Below are 22,809 nucleotides of genomic sequence, written 5' to 3' on the forward strand. Positions count from 1 at the left end.
TTGCCAAACCACATGTGCTGTCTTCAGCCTGCTGCAGGTGGGCCAGGAGCTGCTATGATGCAGCCCATGATGGCACAGCCAATGATGGCTCAGCCCATGATGAGACCTCCTTTTGCTGGCGTGGTGGGACCTGGGCAGGGAGTAACTGCTGCACCAGGAGTGCCGGTAAGAAGACACAGGGGAACCTCTAAAAATAAACACAATCACTTACGGGCTTCAGATCAACTTCTAATTTGTACCATTTTTTCCAATTTCAAATAAAGCGCAAATTACAGAAATTAATTAATATTTTGATATTTTTTTTACAGTTATACAAGTGTAATAATAGGGTAACAACTGTACCACTTGTATTTAATTTTTTAAATAAAATGTAAAACAATAAAACCTTCAACTTTGGTAAAAAAGTGATCATGTGTGTGGTGAAGCTGTGCATTTATACTGTTCACTAACAAGTAGGGGTGTAACGATTCGTTTTAACGAGTCCATTTAATTTGATATTTGGGGTTGCCGATACAATTCAGGGACAATATTATTGACAATATTATCGATACGATACAAAACGATTCAGTGAGTTGAAATCGATTCAGTAACTTTTTAGCAAAACAAATCAAGCAGCGTGACTGTGAAATAAATACTGGATACTGGACACAGCAGGTGAAGTGTCCTTCACCTCTAGCCTTCTCTTATTTCTTGTAGGGGAATTATGTATAAATTAATTATGGATACCAACAAGCAAGTAAACAACAAAAAATGGCCAATGCATTCACTTCTTATTTGAATAAAACAACACTTTAGGTTGAATTAACAAGAGGAAACACTTTCTGCTCACATTTTAAACATTCAATCAATTTTCAATAAAAGTACAATAACCAACATTTTAAGAGTAGATTTACCTGCTAATTAAAGTTCGCTGAGGCCATACAGTATATAGTCAATGATGACGGACAGCGTCCCAGGTGTACAGAAGCGTGTATGCTCCCTCATCCCTGTTTATGGTGTTGGCCCCTCGCTTCTTAATTTTCATAGCCTCATTCATCCATTTCTTCTATGTATTTGTTTCATCATCAAATGACTTCTCAAGAGTTCCAAGAGTCGGTGCGTCGCGGTAACTTGCACCACTGTCACTTTCGTTATGTCTGCTGCGTCTTCTGTGGTTTAAAGTTGCGTTGCGGCTTTGTCTTTGCGTTGTGTTTGTATTTATTGTGGCTTTTGCAATCGTGCTGTAGCTGAAAGTTATGATATGGAAATGGCAAGCGGTGAAGTAGCACCACAACAGCACCACCTCTTAAAAGACACACAAACACATCACAGATATTACACTATTTTCTTAAGGCGTTGGTTGTGACATTTCTTGACCACCGTAGATTTAGACGGTGTCTGTTTTGATGACGCCACAAACAGGAAAATAGACTTAAGGTTTAAAATCTTTATTACTACAAGTGCTAAACTTCATATAAAGTTTGCCGTTCTTAAATCCAATGTTTTCCTTTTTCTAGTATCAATAAAATGGATCGATTCCCTTTTTTTAAAACGATTTTGGATTGATACCTAGCTCTTGGAAGGCAAACTTGCCAAGCACAGAACTATATACTAGAAATGTTGGTATATAAATAAATGTATCGATCAGTCGTTATACCCTTACTGTACTTTCAAGTTATTCTCCCCTCTTTGGACATACGCACAGTAAAAAAAAAGCCACATAAAGCCAAAGCTCGTTGAACTGAACTCCTAAGAGGCACGCTGACATCCAGCACGAGATGCTGACGTCTTACTTGACAAAATACAATAGTTTTTGCACAACGTAAAATTCAAATTGTGTGATCACATTGGCTGTTGGCTTGAGAGATACCAACCTTTAAACCTGCAGATACACATAAGACCTTGTCTAATAAGGGTTTGTGTGTACTAAAGCATGTGCAAACTCAATCGCGCAAAGCTGATCTTCTAAGGTTGTGCTCCTAAATGAGCAAAATAGAGATTACAATCTATTTAGCACGTTTGTCTTCATGAATATGCAGAATATATGATGATCATTAGAATGCCACAATATTGGGAGGAGTGCAAATATAATCATTTAGTGCTCACAATGTAATTTATCAAGCTTGAAATAGTTTGCGGTCGTTGTTTTGCGTCTGTATTTAGCACCTTTAGAAAGTAGGTGTATACGTGCACAGTTATGCACAAATGAATGGGTGTGAGAAAGGAGGCGATCGGGCTGCATGACAGACGATGAAGGTAGAATCCTCCCTCCGTGCGCGTGTTAACATATATAGACTGTCAGAAATAAAAATATTAGACATATCGTCTATTTAGCAATGACACATAATAGCTGATTTGGTGACTTAAGAGTCTGATTGGAGCAGTACTTGATGGTGTTGGTTTTTATGACAACATTTCTTGAAAAAAGCACTTTCTTGCATCTGGCTATCACAGTTATTGTTTTGGCTCGACAGCGCATTTACCAGAGCGCACCTTTAACATGCTAAAAATAGGTTCTGTTGTCTAGATAGCACTTGCACATAGCATTTCTACATAGCCCCGAAAAGGTGGTTCATAATATAGTTTTGTGCTGCATGTTCCACAACTCAACAAAACACCACATGTTGGACAATGATGCCTTGAATGTGCAGAAAATGACTATCTTCATGGTGACAGCTGGTAGTACACTCAAAATCTTTTGTTTAAATAGGGCGGTCTGCATCAATTTTACACTTGTTAATTGCGCAAGCAGTCTTAGTAGATCACCCACAACACATCTGTAGTACTATGTCTATGGATATTCTCATTCAACCAGGTCATTGTAATCTCAGGGCATTCAATTGACCGCAACTGGACTTTTTGGTTTGTTTTAGAAGACGTTTCGCCTCTTATCCAAGTAGGCTTCATCAGTTCATGATGACTTAAATTAGTCAGCTCTAGTCTTAGACTTAGATTGGTCAGATCTAATATAGTCTGATCTAGTCTGTAATACTAATTACTAGGTACTAATTTTATAGTTTGCACACACTATTTAGTGTTTTTTATTTGGGATCTTTTTATATCAGGCCCATAATGGGTTAATTATATGACTTCTAAATGTATTGTATTTATAAAGTACATTTCTGTTTTTTCACAGATTTCTCCCGGACTTGAAAGCCAGAGTCCAAAAAAGCCTAAAGACCCTCTGGCAGATCTTGACCTCAAGGACTTCTTATAACCCAGAGCTGGTATGTTGCAGCCTTCACACTGTAGCCTATTTTTTCATAAAAGTAGCATACATTATTGGGACTTTCATCGTTTAGGCTCCCCCCTACAGTTGAGCCACTGTAATACACCGGGCAGCTGACAACATGCTAAAACAAGTCAAAGCAAACATTGCTAACAACATTTAGTAGCAGTTATAGCATACTGTCTTGAAATAATGTTTATATATTACCGCTCATTTTAGCACAAGCACTGCAAACAGCTACAGTTGTGATCAGAATTCTCTTATCTATTCATTATGGGTATTTTTGTGTGACTATCAGAAACTAATTAGTCATTGAGAGAGGAAAGCAGGGCTCTGTCTGACACGCTGGGTCCAAGGATGCAACATGAAGTCATTACTGCTGTTTTGAGGGTGATTTATTTTCCCTTTGAGTAAAAATGCAATACATTACATGCAGATGGTTTGTGGTCCCTTTGCAATCCCTTTGCGATCCCTTTGCGGTCCTTTTGCGGTCAACAGGCCCTTAATGATTCATATAAACCATTAGGGGCCCACAATTGATATGACAACAAAAATCTGACTGCAAGATGAAGTGGGAGATCTTGCAAAGATTACTGATAATATAGAGCAGGGGTGTCCAAACCACGGGCCGCGGTTCAAATGCAGCCTGCCTGCCAGCATCTTCAATTTGGCCTGTGAGATGACAGCACAAGTTCAATATCAATAAGCAACTTGGGCATGCGTGGTGTTTTCATATTAAATTTAAATACCCAGGGGTCTAAAATGTGGCAATTTGGAAAATGCAAGAACTTCAAATCAGTGACCATGACATATACTTTCTACTTTTGCATTTATTTCTATGACCCAATCCAAACAACCTGCCCTAGTCATGGTACACAAAAAAAAAATCACAGACACAAAAAGTCAACACACATGGTCACACATAACACAACCTGCTCACTGAACTTTGTGGTTGTTATTAAAAAAAACATCCCCTCACCATAAAAATTTTAAATTGCACCTATTTAAATTAATTGCAAGGCATGATGGAAGAAATGCCAAACACTCTCTCCACACTTATCTATGTTAAACCTTTAGCTTCTTGATATTTCTGATTGATTACTAAGCTTTAAAGAGGTTGTCACGCGGAAGTAAACAAGATAGGAGTTAAACTTTTACATAATCTTAATATTAATTTATAATAATTATTAATTATATATCCATATATTATTATAATATTATATATATTAAATATATTATTATAATATGTAAACACACACACACACACACACACACACATACTGTACATGTATATACACACATATATATATATATATATATATATATATATATATATATATATATATATATATATATATATATATATATATATATATATATACCGTATACATACACACACACACACACAAATATGTAAATATATATAAATACTTTTATATACATATGTGTACATATACATACAGTACATATATACAGTATATTAATATATATAAGTGTGTGTGTGTGTACGTATAGTAGCAGTATATCCATCCATCCAATTTCTACCGCTTGTCCCTTTTGGGGTCGCGGGGGGTGCTGGAGCCTATCTCAGCTGCATTCGGGCGGAAGACGGGGTACACCCTGGAAAAGTCGCCACCTCATCACAGGGCCAACACAGATAGACAACATTCACACTCACATTCACACACTAGGGCCAATTTAGTGTTGCCAATCAACCTATCCCCAGGTGCATGTCTTTGGAGGTGGAAGGAAGCCGGAGTACCCGGAGGGAACCCACGCAGTCATGGGGAGAACATGCAAACTCCACACAAAAAGATCCCGAGCCCGGGATTGAACTCAGGAAAACGCGGGACCTTCATATTGTGAGGCACATGCACTAACCCCTGTGCCACTGTGCTGCCTTGGTAGCAGTATATAGTAGTATATAATATATAGTAGTGTATATATATCTATATATATATATCTACGCACACATATATGTATGTATGTATGGTTACTTTGCATGCAGTTAGCTTTCGGCCCCCGGCCAAATCTTTCTAGCCCAATGCGGCCCCCCAGTTAAAAAGTTTGGACACCCCTGCTATAGATTGACGTTAGAGGTTTTATTGCCCTTTTTAACATTGCACAACAATATGTGTTGATGGAAAAATTTTTTAATAAGATAAGATAATATTTTTCCTGTTTGTACTGCAGATGTTTTCTTCTCCAGAGCTGGACGCTCTTATCGTTCACCTGGCATCTGTCAAGATTTGAGGATGCTTTCCATTCTCTCTCTTTTGTCAGCTAATCAACGTTGTAAGAGCCTCTGACCTATCCACTTCCTGGGACCCCCTCCCCCTCCTGTGACCCATCCACTTCCTTTTCCCCCCCCCCCGTTCTGAGTGATGTTGTAGCACAAACCGTGAAAGTGAACCATAGCAAATTATAAACAGTCAATGAATATGTATGAGAAAAGAATTACAAGCGCGTGCTCATGTAGATGTTCTAATCTTTTGTCTCAAACTAAACTTTACACAAAAGCAGAAAAAAAAATCTTGAAAATGTACGTGAGTGAAAGTGAAGGCGTAAGTGTTTATTTTTTTCCTGTGTTGAATGCCGGTTGTATTTTGGTGTCCTATGATCCAGCCTGTCACCTTCCTCCTTTTAAAGATGAGCTCTTCCTCGACCTACTCTGATTGGACGAGAGTATTCAATAAGTAGTTTTTGGAGAACTATGTTGTGTGTTGTTTACAGAAAGGCCCTATTTGATGTACATAGACTTCTCTGGTGAATTTGAGGATCACATCGCTATTCTGTACTGTATGTCTGGTGAAGAGAAATATCAATGTGAATAAGACATGAAATTGTAAGAAGTCACGTGTGTATCCTACCGAGTACCGTCGTCATTTGGAAACAACTTATGTATATTATGAAGAAAAACGTGTGTGGGCTCCTGTGTCACATTTCAGATGAAATTAATGTGGTTTGTTTTGTTCTATTTGTGGCCTATTGTTCTATGTTATGTCATTTGTTCTGTTTTTATGTTGTCCCACTGGGAAAACTGGATATTTTAAATATAATGGCAACACTTTAAAAACTGTCCCATTTAAACTAAAATCTGTATTGTGCTACCCGGACTTTGACAGACATGGAATGTCACTTAGCTCCTAATAATAATAATGATAATCATAATATTCAACATGAGTAGCCTTAAAATAATATACTTTGGGACGGATAAAAAAGTAAACAGGTTTGAAACAATTAAAGTTTCCACCGACATATAGTAGGGAAGGGATTCATGTGGCCCTATTCCTGGGTGAATCTCCCAATTCATCACGTTACATGTGTCAGGTAAACTGCGACGAAAGCAATCCCTACTGGATAACATGGAACTACTGTATTGTGTGTGTACATGAATTTGGACTGTATATTGTTGGCATCTGAGTGGACCGTCTAAAGCCTAAGGTTGTACAAATGAGAGACCGAAACATTTTCACAAATGCGTTCTCACAATTTTATTTTTGCTGTTATTTATTTTGTGTATGATGGCCTTCCCTTTATGCATGTCAGCCCTTTGAGATGCAATAAATTAAATGACAGACTGAACTGCACATTGTGTTACTGTCATTTCTTTCATATTAACATTTCTTGAGATTGCATTCTTAAATAGTACTTTTAATTATAATATAATATAATAATAATTATATAATTATTGTGAGTTGTGTATTTTTTATATTTTGTATTGTTTTAATTGGTCTTACCCTTTAAAATTGTTTTTTTATCATATTTATTTTTATATTGGTTTTATATTTATTTATTTTGTTTTTATTCAGTAATCGGTGGAGCTAAGAATAGTATTTGAATCTTGTTTTTAATATTTTTGTGCAACATTTTTGTTGTTTAAATGTGCTATATAATTTATATAGCACATTTAAATTTATAATATAAATATAATAAATGATAAATGGGTTATACTTGTATAGCACTTTTCTACCTTCAAGGTACTCAAAGCGCTTTGACAGTATTTCCACATTCACCCATTCACACACTGATGGCGGGAGCTGCCATGCAAGGCGCTAACCAGCACCCATCAGGAGCAAGGGTGAAGTGTCTTGCCCAAGGACACAATGGACGTGACTAATAAAGTGGATTGTATTGTATTGGATAATTATAATAATAATTTCCATTGTGGATCACTAAAGTGTGTCTAAGTCTATAAGCAGGAGAGTTTTAAAATGTTCAAAAATACAACTTTATGCTAGACTTTAAACGCATTGGCTTCCTTAGTGACGTCACGTTTACGTCAGATTGTAAAGTTGTCATGTGACTACTCCAGGACGAATCGCACACGGACGTTAAGGAGCTGCCTTTTTTCGCCACTGAAGGTAATTTCAAACAATTTTAATGTTTTAATTGTGTGACAAATATCACTATACAATTGTTCTTTCTATATTTATTGAATGAATGATAAATACAAACCAAGCTACGGAAATATCACTCTGACGTCACATCCGACATTTAAGGAAATCTCTTTCCAGCTTGTTCCACACCTACTACAACCAAGATAATTAAAAAGACTAACGATATCAACCCTAAATTCGTTTGGGAAAATAAATGTCATTATATAAGAAAATAATATACGATTAAAGGTGTTGAAGAGGGTGGTTTAAATATGAGTGACTTTAATGTAAGGGATTCTTGTGGCCCTATTGTGGTGTATCTCCCGTGAGAGGAAGAGGAGCGGAAATTATCTTGTGAATTCACACATTCTATATGGTATATAATTCCAAATGCCATGTTCCAGAGATTCGGAGGTATACATTTTTTGTTATGTTGTGACTTTCATGTAAACTCATTACCAGTCAAACCTACTTTCCTGAAAATGATTGTTTAAACACGATTTCCCCCCTCACAATACACCTATATGGAATAACCATTACATTATCGATCAGGATGTCAAACTCAAGGCCCGGGGGCCAGATCTGGCCCACCACGTCATTTTATGTGGCCCACAAAGACCTGGAAATAATATGCGTCAATAAAGTACTTTATCTTTTCTTACTAAATGTATTTGTCCTTTCCTTTTTATCAGAAAAAAAAATGCAAGTACCATATGACATTGCATACCTTTTAAACTTTAATAATATCCAATATAGCAAAAAAATATATTATCATACTTTACAAACATTTTATTTTGTTAAAATACTTCAATTTCTGCTTGACTTATGGTTTTAGAGCAAGTTATCCATCAAATTGTACACTGTAAAAATGACAATACATTTTACGGTAAAATTTGCAAGGTTTTTTACAGCATATTACTGTAAATTGAAAAAACTCTACCACTGTTTTTTTTACGGGAAATTCTCTCGACTGAGCTGCAGGTGTAATTACTGTAAGATCTACGGTTTTTATTTGTACTGTTAACGGTCTAACAGTATCACAGTTTATTTAACAGTAAAAAATTGGCAGCTCAGTCGCCAGAATAAATTAAAAACGATGGTAAAGTTTTCCATTTACTGTAATATGTTGCAAAAAACACTGTACATTTTATAGCAAAATTCTGGTGATTGAATTGCTAGTTTTTTACTGTAAAAAATACAGATCTTTATTACCGTGTAGGTAAAAATATATATAATAATCAAATGCATAGGCAAATTCATATATCATTCGTTGTTACAAGCGGCCCTCTGAGGGCAGCCATAACTACAATGTGGCCCTCAATGAAAATGAGTTAAACACCCTGTTCTAGATGATAGAAAATCCATATATGTAGTAGAATGCAACTCAATAGTGATTTGGGCTGTCAGACATTTTATGGACAGTTGTGGCATTTTGTTATTGTATGAAAAAGTTTGTGAAAATGATCAATGTTGTACATAAAGTCAGTTTTAGAAGATCACCAAAGCAATACGGCGACCATTAAAATCTCTGGTGACTCAAGATGTGTTATATTCAAACACGACTCCTTCTTTGAGAAACCTTTATATTGAAGATGTTCATATTTTTGATGATAAATATTCTAATAAATATATGAGGGTAATGTTAGTAAAATAATATTTTCGAGGCACAATTCATAGACAATATATCCTAAAAGAGTTTATAAAAGTATAAATAGGGACAATAAGGACAAGATATATTTCATATCCAATTCTTCCCAAAGTCAAAGAAATACAATTTAAAATGATTAATGGAATATACCCTACACTTGATTTAAGAGGTGGTTTGAAGAGGATGTGAATCATTTGTTTTGGGAGGAGAGCAGAGATTGGCTGAGAGACAAGGGTGTGCAGGTGTCCTCATTTACAGTGGAGGAGATCCAATGTGGCATATTTACGAAAGACAACGACCTAGAGATGATTATCAGTTGCACTTACAAGGGTGACGACAACGGAAGTGAACCGTGTTTTAAAAAACATGACCATAGAGGTCTCTTCCTAACAGGTATTTACTTACCAACAAAGTCAAAGAGATTTCTTTTAAAATCATTCATCATTATCACCCTGTAAAGACTGATGGTTAGGTACAAGAAGGACATTAATGTTACCTGCACCCTTATGTAGCATGCATCCAGAGACTGTTTACCACCTGTTTTAGACTTGTGAAAGCACTCGATCACTATGGACTATGGATCCTGGACAATATTTATGAAAAATTTGTGCTTTGTTTTAAGGATGTGCTATTTGGATTTACACTGTATGAAAAAACATTTGAAAAGGAATTTTACCTTCGCAACCTCATTATACTATTGGCTAAGTTTTATATTCATAAATGTAAGTTTCTCAATAACCGACCTGTTTTTTGTGCCTTTAAAAAAGAATTGGAACTCTACTTTAAAACACTCTCTACCTCTAACAACCAAAAAGCTGTGAAAACTATGATGCCGTGTTCCAAATTTAAATTATTTACTGAACTTGTGTGAGCCTATGGCTTTACACTTTGTTATATATATATATATATATATATATATATATATATATATATATATATATATATATATATATATATATATATATATATATATATATATATATATATATATATATATATATATATAATTTTTTTTTGCATTCTATTTTAGTTACTTTATTGAGTTTACAACCCCATGGCGCTAATTTGTACTGTTTTTGTACTTATTTTGATTATTTGTATTTCTTGATTGTTTGTAAATGTTGCAGATTATAAATAAAGGTTTATAAAATAAAAACAAAAAAACAAAAACATGGCCATAGAGGCGCTGACAATGCGCGAGTGGACTCTTGATTTGTAACGTTATCCAAGATGGCTAATGCCATTGGTTGTTATTATTATGATTGTTGAATGCATTGCTTTTTTCGGCTGATTATATACAACCCTAACCAAAACCTAACCCTAACCGTAACCTTAATTTTATTTTCAACAGTATTTTATTATTTTCATTTATTTATGATTTCCGTGTTATGTCTATCCAGCTTAATTTTCTTTTAAGACACACCTCACTTCCATTGTTGTTACCCCTGTGGGTACATCTTTAAGTGGACGTGAATTAAAGTGGGCGCGACTTAGACCTAAAGTTGTGGGCGCGACTTAAAAGTAGATCTCTAAGTTGCGCCCACTTTAATTCTAAGGCCCTGTCTACATTAAGCCGGATAACTCCTTAAACAAATATTTATTTAGCCTAAGCCCGGTTTCAGCCACACTAAGCCATCGTTTAAGGTCCCCCTCCTTGGATAATTTTTTACACGGGTAAGTGCGTCGTGTATTTCTTGAATCTCCGGCTCTTAGCTTTGTATGAATTCTTTGATCGTTTACAAACTGTGTTCGGAGAGGGAAGTGAAGTCAGAAAGACAGCGGCCCACACAGGAAGTGACGTCAGAAAGAACGCACACTCTAAATCCATCCGTTAATTTTCTACCGCTTGTCCCTTTCGGGGTCGTGTTCACTTAGAGACGTGCCCACAGGGGCGGCGACAACAGAAGTGAAGCGTGTCTTAAATGGAATTGAAGCAAGAGCGACAACTCGGAAAACAGACATACTATTTAAAAAATTACTGCTGAAAAAAATTAAGATTAAAGTTTGGTTGGGGTTTGGGTTTTGGTTGGGGTTGGGGTTAAGTTTGTGTATACAGTAATCAGCCGAAAAAGCAATACATTCAACTACCGAAATAATAACAACCAATGGTGTGTTGCATTAGCCATCTTGGATAACGTTACGTTGCAAATCAAGTGTTCACTCTCGTGTTGTCAGCGCGACTTTGGGTATGTTTTTTTAAAGTTTTTTTTTTAAATTGAACAATGTACATACAAACATATTTTTTATGTACACAAAAACCAAGGCACTTTCCCAACAAATTCAAACATCAATCAGGTTGACCACTGTGGGTATGTCTTTAAAACATGGTCCACTTCCGTTGCCGTCACCCTTATTGGCGCATTTTAGAGTGGGCGCAACTTTAGAGTGTCTGCAGCCGCAGCTGTACCCTTCTCGATATACTTGGAAAATTGCGATGGAAAGTCCTGACGTCTTGTGACATATTTGTCACGATAACAAAAATAGTAATGTGGCGTCTGAGGTAGTTTTAAACAGTCTTTTATAGGACAAAAACACATGAACCGGTACTCGTTTGGAGCGAGCGTGCTTCCTCCATATATTTACTTCACCTGTGTTCCAGCCGCAACAACACTGCCGTCCTCAAATGATGTCAGCGTTGCGCCAACACTCGGGTATGACTCGTCCAAAGTCAGCCAAACTGCTACAGATGCCCCACAGTAATTGTCATTGTGTCAATAATTGTTATAATAATAATGGATTAGATTTAATAGCGCTTTTCTAGACACTTCACAGACAACTGAGAACCCATTATTAATTCCCTCCACATTCACACATTGATGGTGGTACAGTAAGCTACTTTTGTAGCCACAGCTGTCCTGGGGTAGACTGATAGAAGTGTGGCTGCCAAGTTACGCCTATGGCCACTTCGACCACCACCAAATATTTATCCACATTCATACACCAGTGTGAGTGGCACCGGGAGAAAGGTGGGTGAAGCGTCTTGCCCAAGGGCCAGGACCAGGATGGCGGAAGTTGGAATGGAACTTGGAACTCTAAAGTTGCTGGCAAGGCTGCTCCACCAACTGGGCCACGCGGTCAGTTTTTTAATTATTATATTAGACTTAGACTTAGACTTCCTTTTTATTGCCATTCAAATTTGAACTTTACAGTACAGATAAGAACGAAATTTTGTTGCATTAGCTCATGGTAGTGCAGGATAAAAAAGCAATAAGGTGCATATATAAATAAATAAATAAATTATATGCTATCTTGTTTAATTCAAAGTACATTTGTGGTACAATGTGTACAAAAAAGACTATCAAGTTGAGCTAGTTTCAAGTAAGCAATATATTTACCATGAATGCCAGCTGAACAGGTAATATAAGAAATTGTTTACATGTTTGGGGGAGAAAACATACAAAATGTGTTCTATTTTTGTTTCTATCAAATACTGAAATACAATATTGATTTATGTCTAACATTATTAGAGCGGCTGCATTACTATTACTACTAACAATGCAGAATTTATTCTTAGTTCAGCAAAAACCTCGGGCAGACCTAAGGAAAATGCATCTTGTTTTAATCCAGTCAGTCTAACGTTCCCAAATTATTTTATCAAATCTTTAAAATAGATCCTGTATCCCATACCTGTCAACATTTACATTTCGCAACATGTAAAGTTAACTGGAAAAATGTATAAAAACAAATTGCCGTTAAATCCATTAAAACATTAAAAGAAACTACATGTGTTATTCTGGATTTAAACCTATGTCCATTGCCCACATGGCACTGGCTTTAACCATTGGGTCATCAACTCTGACAGTCACCTCCTCTGGTCTGTGGAGTGAACTAGATCGCTGCAGTGGCAGCGGTAATGATAAGGATGTGTTTTGTTTATTGTGGAGACCAAAATCCGGGGAAAAAACAGTACCAGGAAGCTGCCGGGAAAGAAGGACAAAAAAAGTGTGTTTTCGGCAAAAACGGGAAGGTTGACAGGTATGCTGTAGCCGGCAATAAGATGTACAGTGCTATTTTCAAATTACCGTAAATCTTGAAATTTCTATCAAAATTACTCTAATGGTTGGAGTTTGAGCTTTTGAGGAATATACGGGTTATTACGATAATTATAGGCCATAGGGACTTTGTCACAGCAGCACCAGAGCACAAGCACAATTCGGGTGAGCTATATCATATCATATTGACTAAAGATGTCCGATAATATCGGCCTTTTTTTTGTTTTTGTTTTGTTTTTTTTTTTTTTTATTAAATCAACATAAAAAACACAAGATACACTTACAATTAGTGCACCAACCCAAAAAACCTCCCTCCCCCATTTACACTCATTCACACAAAAGGGTTGTTTCTTTCTGTTATTAATATTGAGGTTCCTACATTATATATCAATATATATCTGAGATAGGCTCCAGCGCCCCCCGCGACCCCGAAGGGATTAAGCGGTAGAAAATGGATGGATGGATATATCAATACAGTCTGCAAGGGATACAGTCCGTAAGCACACATGATTGTGCGTGCTGCTGGTCCACTAATAGTACTAACCTTTAACAGTTAATTTTACTCATTTTCATTAATTACTAGTTTCTATATAACTGTTTTTATATCGTTTTACTTTCTTTTTTATTCAAGAAAATGTTTTTAATTTATTTATCTTGTTTTATTGTATTAATATTTTAAAAAAGGACCTTGTATTCACCATACCTGGTTGTCCAAATTAGGCATCATAATGTGTTTATTCCACGACTGTATATATCAGTATCGGTTGATATCGGTATCGGTACTTAAAGAGTTGGACAATATCGGATATCGGCAAAAAGCCATTATCGGACATACCTATCTGGTTCCTACATTATATATCAATATATATCCATACAGTCTGCAAGGGATACAGTCCGTAAGCACACATGATTGGGCGTGCTGCTGGTCCACTAATAGTACTAACCTTTAACAGTTAATTTGACTAATTTTCATTAATTACTAGTTTCTATGTAACTGTTTTTATATTGTTTTACTTTCTTTTTTATTCAAGAAAATGTTTTTAATTTATTTATCTTATTTTATAAAAATTTTTAAAAAGTACCTTATCTTCACCATACCTGGTTGTCCAAATTAGGCATAATAATGTGTTGATTCCACGACTGCATATATCGGTTGATATCGGTATCGGTAATTAAAGAGTTGGACAATATCGGAATATGGGATATCGGCAAAAAGCCATTATCGAACATCCCTAATATTGACATTAAATAGTAACATAATATTGTGAATGCTTTCTTTACTCCTTTTCAAGAAACCACAAACCAGGTGCTTCTTCTGCAATGCTGACTAGTTGATCTACATCTTAACAGAAAGGTAATTTTCAACACCTATAGTTACTGTACATACTGTAAACCCTTATTTGTTCTAACGGTCATTAATACAAACACATACTTAGTAAAACAGATTTAATTGTTTGGAGTTCAATATTAATAATATTTGACATTTGGAATGTATTTGGTTTTTACAAAATATGTTTTTGGAACATTACAAATATATATTAAAAAAATGACATCCATATTAAAATTTGTGTTTAACAATACTGTTGAGTCGTGGTCAAATTAAACCCAGGGGATAAGATAAATCAATTAAATTATCAAGTAAATTAATACAAGGTTCAGTTCCACCTTAACATAGCAGACATGTAGCCTCAGACCAATTTCATAGTTACAGTAGTAGGCTATCAAAATATATTCTAAAGAGTATCCCTTTCCTTGGATGAAAAAAAAGCTTATAGTTCCATAAATTAGCACCATTGTCTTCTGTAAAAGCACCAATAGAATTATGTGCACAACAATAACAATAAAATTCACTGCAAAAACAAAGACAGAAAAAAACAAAGAAAAGCTGACAAGACAAGTTCTAAACAGAATGCATTAGAAGCATCTCCACTGTGTCAGAAAAAAAGATACAAAGCCAGACATACGGAAATCAAAAATTAGACATACACAGTACAAACCATAGCAGGTTAAAATATGAAATGTTTCTTTATACTTGGTTGTGGAAAGAAAAATTTTACATTAATTTTGGTCCTGTGTCTTTTGTCAAAGCCAATGTCCATCTTTACAATGATGAAGTCACTGTACAAAGACAAGTTAGAATGAAAGACAACTGCAGCAAGCACAATTTCAGAAATATACCCAAGAAAAAAAAACATTGACATATACAGAAAGAAGAACTGCAGATTGTAATGATCTGTAAACTATTCAAATACATATTTTTTTCAGTTTTTAAGAAATAAATTAGAAAAGCCACAGTTCTCTTTTATGTGCCACAGAGTTCTGTTGTTGTCAACACTGAGTCTGTATGGCTGTGGAATGCGTGTTTGTAGATGATAATAGCAGGAGGCACAGGTGACGGTTAGAGCTGATGGGAGGCCTTTGAGTGAAGAGGGGGTGTGGAGTTATTTGGGAAGGTTTTTGTTTTGCTTTAAGCCATCTGGCACTCACTTGAGTCTCCGTGGACCCAGTAGCAAATTTGGGCATACTTGAGAGGTGTTATCCTCACTGCAACATTGTAATCCTGCTGCAGACCATTCCCATTAACATCCACCCACTGGTGACCGGAAAATACCCCAATGATCTTCCTCTTCCACTTCTTTTTGCCCGGTTCTTTCAGACGGATGTAGACCCCAGAGCCACTAGAGCCCGGTTTGGCGTCGCAGTGCTGGTACAACAAATCGTTGGACTCCTCAGTGACAGAGCAGAATCGGTACACCAGGTTTCCTGGCCGGTCGTCATCAAAGCCAGAAAAGTGGATTCTTCCAGCGGGGAGCTTCTTGATTGAGGGTATAACACCCAGATCCATATGTTTGACTTTAGGGGGTCTCTTCAGCTCCAGGACCGCATAGTCGTAATCTGCAGTCAGTCCATCAGACACATCTTTGAACCAGCCTTTTGGTACTTGGGTTTTCTTGACCCTGGTCCACCGAAATGAAGGTTTCTCCATTTCGACGCTGCGGCGACTCCGGCTCTTCCTACCCTTTCCTTTTCCTTTACGGCTCCCTTCCTCTTCCACTTCCTTTAGTTCATTAACGTCATCTCCTTTTCTCCGTTTACCCTTCCCTCGTCCACCTTTCCCTTTGCCTCCTTTTCCTCTCCTGGATTTTTCTTTAAGAATACCAACGCGAAGCTTCTGAACACCATCCAAATAATCCTTTCCATCATGGATGCAGTGGGCGGAAGTCAACACATGTTTGGGTGACACCAGAACTCCAGAACATCCAGTGGAGATCTTGACAGAAGTGGAGAACGGATACTTAGTGGAGAACTGCTTATCAGATATGGTAAAGCGGCTGTCTGTGCCGTACACCTCTCGTTTATAACGAGAACTGGAAGAGCTGTTTCTGGACCAAGCTGTCACCTTATTCAGACCTTGCACAGACACTGAAGTATAGGTGCGTGTACCATTCTCATAAACCGTCTCGTAGGATAGGAACTGCTCCATGTCATCCAGAGAAAGTGAGGGAAGGCGAAGCTGACACTCAATCCCACAAGTTCCACTCGCCTGCGATTGAGTGTGGGCCGAGAAGTCGGGGCTACTCAGAGGCATAGTGCGCCTTTTTTTTACCAGAGGCAAATTCCACTGTGGCCAAGTGTACTCATCATCGACTGTTGCGGGCAACTCAGCAGCGACAGCCGCCACTGCCAATACCGCTACTGGGAGCAGGACACACAGGTGTATGGGGCCCATTGTTAAGTTGGGCCTGGTTCTGAAATAGAAATAACAAAGAGGAAGGTTAATGTGTTGAAAGGATTATAGATATCAAAACTAGGTACGATACATTTGCTATGATGAGGATTGTATTAACAGTCTTTTCAATTCATATTTGTTATCTTTATGAGACCCTGGGGTACATAGAATTACTGAATTTAATTTGAACCGCTGTCCAAACACTCAGATGTTAACCTAAAGTTTAGAATAAAATATGAACGAAAATCCCAAACTCTAACAAAAATGAAGCGGGACTGGACGAGATGAGACAAAGAAGAATAGTAATTATCATTGCAAGCCGTCCACTACTGTACTATTATATGATAGTATGTATACATATGACTATTAATTATATTGAAATGTTACTAAAAACAATCAATAACTACCGATAATAAAGATTTAAACTTGTAGTAGAAGTTCTGACCTTTGACCTATATTGCATGTCTAATAAGAATGTACGCTCATTTAATTTCTCTTCTATTCTGTGCCAGTGGGACAAAAGTGAATATTAAGTTGTGCCAACCTGTCTACAGAATGTGTTGACTGTCTAAAGGATTCGAGTTGTTATGGAACAGATAGGGATAACAAAAAGACATTGACGCATTAGATAACAAACAATGACGCACAAGAGACATATAAAAAATGGCAGAAGACCGGAACTCGACAGTGATTTTGGCTTGTGTGTGTCTTGTTTACTCCGGAGTAACATGTGGTCTGTCTGCACGGCCAACTTAATTCAACCTGCACTTCTGATAATGGGTAAATAAATTTGTTGTACTAAACTACTTTTGTTGCCTGCTTAAGCTTCGGACGATCCACTACAACTAAAGGGCGGAGTATTTACTATTGGAAAATTGGAAATCCAAACACATTGGAATGTATTATACGTTCAATGGTGCATCATTGCAGACACAAATAAAAGGCATTCATATACAAAATACTGAATGTTTCAAGGCTGTCGTTTGACAACTCAAACTTTCACTTCCCTCCTCAGTTTTACTATGGGATTAAGGTCCAGTAACTATGTTGGCCAGGACAAAATTGGCTTTTGGGCGATCTGTTCCAACAACTAACATATTTATGAAATATAGGTAAATACATGTTTCTGCATTGAAATAATTATTTCGTCACTTTTAGGAATAATAGTAATGCATTGGATTTATATAGTGCTGCATCTGTAACCACAGCTGCGCTGAGGCAGGCTGACACAAATATGACTGACAGTTTGCACCACTTGAAATGAATTCAGTGTGGGTGTCATTGGAGGAAAGGTGGGTGGTTGTTGTTTTAGTGCTCATTGGAATTTTGACAACCATTGTTGATCCTCTTTTGTTCTTAAGTGATAAACATATTAAGTATAACAACCAATTTGTGCATTCACCGCCTCATCAATATTAGGCGGACAATTAAGTACAGATAAAATTACTATTCTTGACGATGTTAATCTTTTATTTAAGTTGCAGATAGACTACAAAAGGACAAGCGGTACTAAATGGATGGATCTAAGACCATAAAAGCAAATATAAAACTGTTTCAGGCTTATTAGACCTTGTTTATCTGTTCAAGCTGCACAAGTTTACATGCAGGCAATGATTTTATCCCATATGTCTTATTGTGCCATGGTCTGGGGACAGGCCACGAGATGTGTAGTGAAGCCTCTGTTGTCATTATATAAACTATCACTAAATATATTTGACCAAAAACCAATGAAGCATCATCACTGCTATATTACCCAAAAATATAACATGATAAGTTTTGATAATTTTATACATTTCTAATTTTTAAAAGCTATTTTTAAGTGTCTTAATGGATTAGCCCCTGATGTGATGTGTCAAGAAATACAAAGACACAGCAGTGAAGGTGTGCAGACTCGAGCTGCAGTCGGTGGGAGCTGTAGAGTGAAAAGGTGCCGGACGACTCTGGGTCAGTCTGCGTTCTCAGTGAAGGCCTCACATCTGTGGAACTCTTTGCCACTGGAGTTAAAGTCACAGTCGGACATTAAACTTTTCTCCACAAAACTGAAAAAGTGGCTTAAGGAAAATCAGAAGTGTGACCACTACAACTGGATGTAGTATGGACAAATGGGGCCAATTATTTTCAATGTGTTTTAAAATTCTCTCATCTTTTTGTAAAAGCCTAACCAGGGACAATGGTTGCAAATTAGCCTATGGCTTTAAGTCTTATGTATTTTGACATCGGTTACCTATGGGTAGCAATGTTTAGTTGTACTGTCCCTGTCAAATAAATACACGAATGAATGAATGAAAGGATGGATGTCCGAATGCAGCCGGGATAGGCTCCAAAGAGTGACAAGAAAAATGGATAGATGGATGGATGGGTCTAAACACAGTTCCGATTTTAGCCAGAGGGAGGCAGTATCCACCCAAGTTGTTCACAACCAGAAGTTTCTTGCACAGCAACTGTAGCAGCTAAGCAGCAGACTTCACCAGTTCTCCAAAATGCAAGTCTGCACGAAATGATTGGTACCATTATTTATAGCCTACGGACTCATGCTGCTTTGTTGCATCAGCTGTATGGTTAAGAGATTTATGTGTTCTTTGAGTCACAGCTGTGGCTAACATTGAGGTGAGGATGAACTCTGATCCTCAAAATGAGCACAAGACAGTGGCCTGGAGGTTGGCCACAATGGTTAACCTTCTCTTTTAGTCTGGTTTCTTAAGCTGCACTGTCAATAAAAGGCATGTGTACTGTTTCATGCTTCTCAGTATGGTATTGAAGCAAATATATTCCTGATAACGCCGTAAAGAGAAGTCTGTTTTGGATAATTGAGAAAACAAAGTCTGGACGTTTCATTACGTCAGCTCAACTGTGGTCATGGAGACAGCGGCCACTGTGACTCCATGAGGAGAAAATCACGTTGATGCTGCTGCAGACAGTCTGATATCTAGGCTTTCCAGCTGGAGGATAAACGTCCGGTGGTGTGCGTTGTGGTGTAAAGTGGGGTAGGGGAACTGGGCAGCTTTCACAGGCACATTCCTTTTCAATGACATTGACGTGTGCTATGAAAATGAGCCGCAGCTCAGCAGAAATTCCACAGAAAGGACAAACTGATACACAGCATCAGTGCTTCATCTTCTAATAATGAGATGCTGGAAACTCTCTTTCAAAACATCAACACCATTTCATTCCAAGTTGGGTGGTGCAGAAGTCAGCCAAGAAGAATCCAACATCAAGATGACTGGCTCAAGTTTAGCACTCAGTCCTTTCAAATAGAGGCCAAACTAACCTGCCAAAAACATACGAGTAATAAAATAAGCCCCTGAGAGCTTCACAATAGAGACTAAAATGACCTTTGGTGTCTGTTCAACTTCACACTACCTCAGCCAGATTCAGACGTCACAAAGACATTGGAGAGTCTGCAATAACTCACCAGGGTGGAAAGTGACTGATGCACTGCCACCATGGCTCTTAGTCACATGAAGATCTCATTTGAGTTCAATTATTTTCCCACACAAGTCAGCTGAGAAGCATTTTGTGCCCTCTTCATCAAAATCAAGCAGGGTACAGTGTACTTAATGACCGACAGAGGGCGCAATTGTCCCAGGTCGTCTTCAATAGAGCGTCAAGCAATGTTTATCTTACAGCTCAACATTGCTGGAGGATTTCAACCAATTTGACTCATTTTATTTTCTGAATATTGCTTTTATTCAAGTATGGAATTTTCATTTTGAACTTTTTTAAAGAAAAAAACTGCCAAAAAGTAAACTAAGTATTTAATCATGATCGTCTATATTTCCCCTGTTAAAACTGTAAACCAAAGAATACAATCACAATCAATTTAACAGAAAATAAAGTGTGTGCATTTAAAATAGTAGTGCTCCTTAAATCCCTATATGCCAAATAAAAGTTTAAAATTGACCTAAAAGATGCCATAAAAAAAGTTTGAAAATGACAATGAAGTGATCTAATTAAACATGGAAGCATGCAAATTATAACAAACAAAGCAGCAGACAAAAACAGCAATGTAAATACAAAGACTTTATACCTGCTTGCATCCGATTGATGGATATACCAAATCCGCAATGTACCGTTTGTCTTCCCTAGATATACACAGATAATGTCCTGTTGGAAAACAAACACTTGTCACTGCATCCCAGACGTCCTGACATCAGCAGGGCGACAGCTCCTCTCTTCTCATTGCTCCTTCCAAGTGGCTGGAGAGAAAGTTGAAAGCACTTGATGCTGAGGAGGGAGGCAGGGATGGGGGGGCGGTGGGGGGAAAATCCAATCTGAAAAGAACTTTTTCCTTCTCTCTCTCTTTCTGGTGACAAAGCCTTGTGCTCACATGGGGGTGGGGCCACAGCAAGTGCCCAAAGCTCAAAGGCTGATTTGGGGGTTAAGTCAGTAGCGTATTCAGCAGCATGCAGCCACACAGGATCTGCAATAGTGTGCACAAGTTGGACACAAATCAAGCCTCGTTCTGTGGGAATATTGTATACAGGAATGTTCCACTGGTCTTTAAATAATTGTGTGGGAGTACACCACTTTTCTGTAAATGTTAACCAAAGTGAGACCCAAATACCGCACATTGAACATGCAATGTGGCGTCTGGCATTAATTACTGCTGAGAGAAGTGATTAAATGAATTGTAGTTATAATGTGACTCGACTACATTGTGCCCTTGCATTTGAATGGAATCGCGCCTTGGTCCACCTATTTTCAATTGGGCCAGGTTACTTCAAGTGTTTCGAACTGAAGCGCCGATCAAAGCACCGGCACTAGCCAAACCTGCCAGGCTTTAGGTGCTAAAAGGGCCCAAGCACGGTGAATTGGCCAAGTGCAAAGCCGTACGCCGTAAGGCTGAGGTGTCGAATTCAATTATGCAGGGGGGCCAAAATTCACAGGATGCTTTAAGTTTGCGGGCCAAACAGGACTAACGTATAATACGCACAGGTGACAAAAAAAAATATTCATGTTTTACTCTGTGTAAGTGGGCACTGATTTTAAAGATACAGATGTGTTATCTGCCTATCACTTGTGGCTGCTTTTTATTGGACAAAATGTGCATGGCAGCCTGGGCAATAAGGCCTATAAATAAAATCTCAGATTTTTTTACAAAAAATTCAATATACGATTTTTTTCAGATTTTTTCCCCCATACTTTTTAGAGAAACCAATACATACAAAAACACATTTTTGTTTTATTTGATCAAAAAGTAGTAGTTTGAAATTAAGGTTAGCATTAGCCATGTTTTGCTAAGCTTGTGGATCTCCACTAAGGAAATAAGGGGGCGGGCGATGGCTACGGGAGCTCATGTGGGCAAAAATATATGCCCAAGCAAGACGAGAAAAACAAAGATTTTTTGTTTTTTAAATCGTCTGCAACAAAAAACAAATTTTTCAATAAAATTGATATATCGCCGAGTCCTTAGAGTTACAGCCTTTTTTTAATTACACTTGTGTCGATGGACATTTTTAAACACTAGTGTGGAAATTTATATTTTTGAAAATATCAGCGTTCGTGTTTGTTCGTTCCTGCTTGAAGAGTTTTATTTTCCGACAGTCTGAGAGTCCGTAAATGTGGTTGGTGATCGTCCACCATCTTATCATCCTTTTAACATCGGGGCAAAAGCTACAATAGTTTCTATGCACACAAAAACAGCAGATTCCGGGAGATTTGTAACTTCAGTCGGGAGGTCGGTTGAAAAGGGCAGTTTTGAGAGTCTTCTACAGAATCCAGAAGAGTTGGCAAGTGTCAGCTTACGTCTGAGGAGCAGCATGCCTTTTGTTGTTACAATTCGGACTTTTGACTGTGCTATCGTGCATCTTCCATTCATCCATTGCAGAGAAATGGCCCCAGAATGGTGCACC

General features: G+C 37.5%; 2 protein-coding genes across 9 annotated transcripts in view; one reads left to right on the forward strand and one right to left on the reverse strand.

Annotated features, from left to right (window-relative positions):
* snap91a (synaptosome associated protein 91a) overlaps window positions 1-6,792 on the forward strand; it is a 68,491-nt gene extending 61,699 nt beyond the window's left edge. For all 8 annotated transcript variants that reach the window (XM_062063600.1, XM_062063601.1, XM_062063603.1 and 5 more), the window contains 3 exons: window positions 28-165; window positions 3,116-3,206; window positions 5,402-6,792. In XM_062063600.1, the coding sequence (XP_061919584.1) occupies window positions 28-165; window positions 3,116-3,196 (219 nt within the window). In that variant the 3' untranslated portion in view covers window positions 3,197-3,206; window positions 5,402-6,792. The remainder of the gene's footprint in view (window positions 1-27; window positions 166-3,115; window positions 3,207-5,401) is intronic.
* Window positions 6,793-14,330: 7,538 nt separating this feature from the next.
* Window positions 14,331-21,192, reverse strand: prss35 (serine protease 35). Its single transcript, XM_062064325.1, has 2 exons — window positions 20,985-21,192; window positions 14,331-16,976 (listed from the first exon to the last, which is right to left on the reverse strand). Exon 2 carries the CDS (start codon window positions 16,955-16,957, stop codon window positions 15,695-15,697), a length of 1,263 nt encoding a protein of 420 aa, XP_061920309.1. The 5' UTR covers window positions 16,958-16,976; window positions 20,985-21,192; the 3' UTR covers window positions 14,331-15,694.
* Window positions 21,193-22,809: the final 1,617 nt, after the last annotated feature.

Source organism: Entelurus aequoreus, linkage group LG11 (genome assembly GCF_033978785.1).
Source record: "Entelurus aequoreus isolate RoL-2023_Sb linkage group LG11, RoL_Eaeq_v1.1, whole genome shotgun sequence".
In the NCBI taxonomy this organism is placed as follows: Eukaryota; Metazoa; Chordata; class Actinopteri; order Syngnathiformes; family Syngnathidae; genus Entelurus; species Entelurus aequoreus.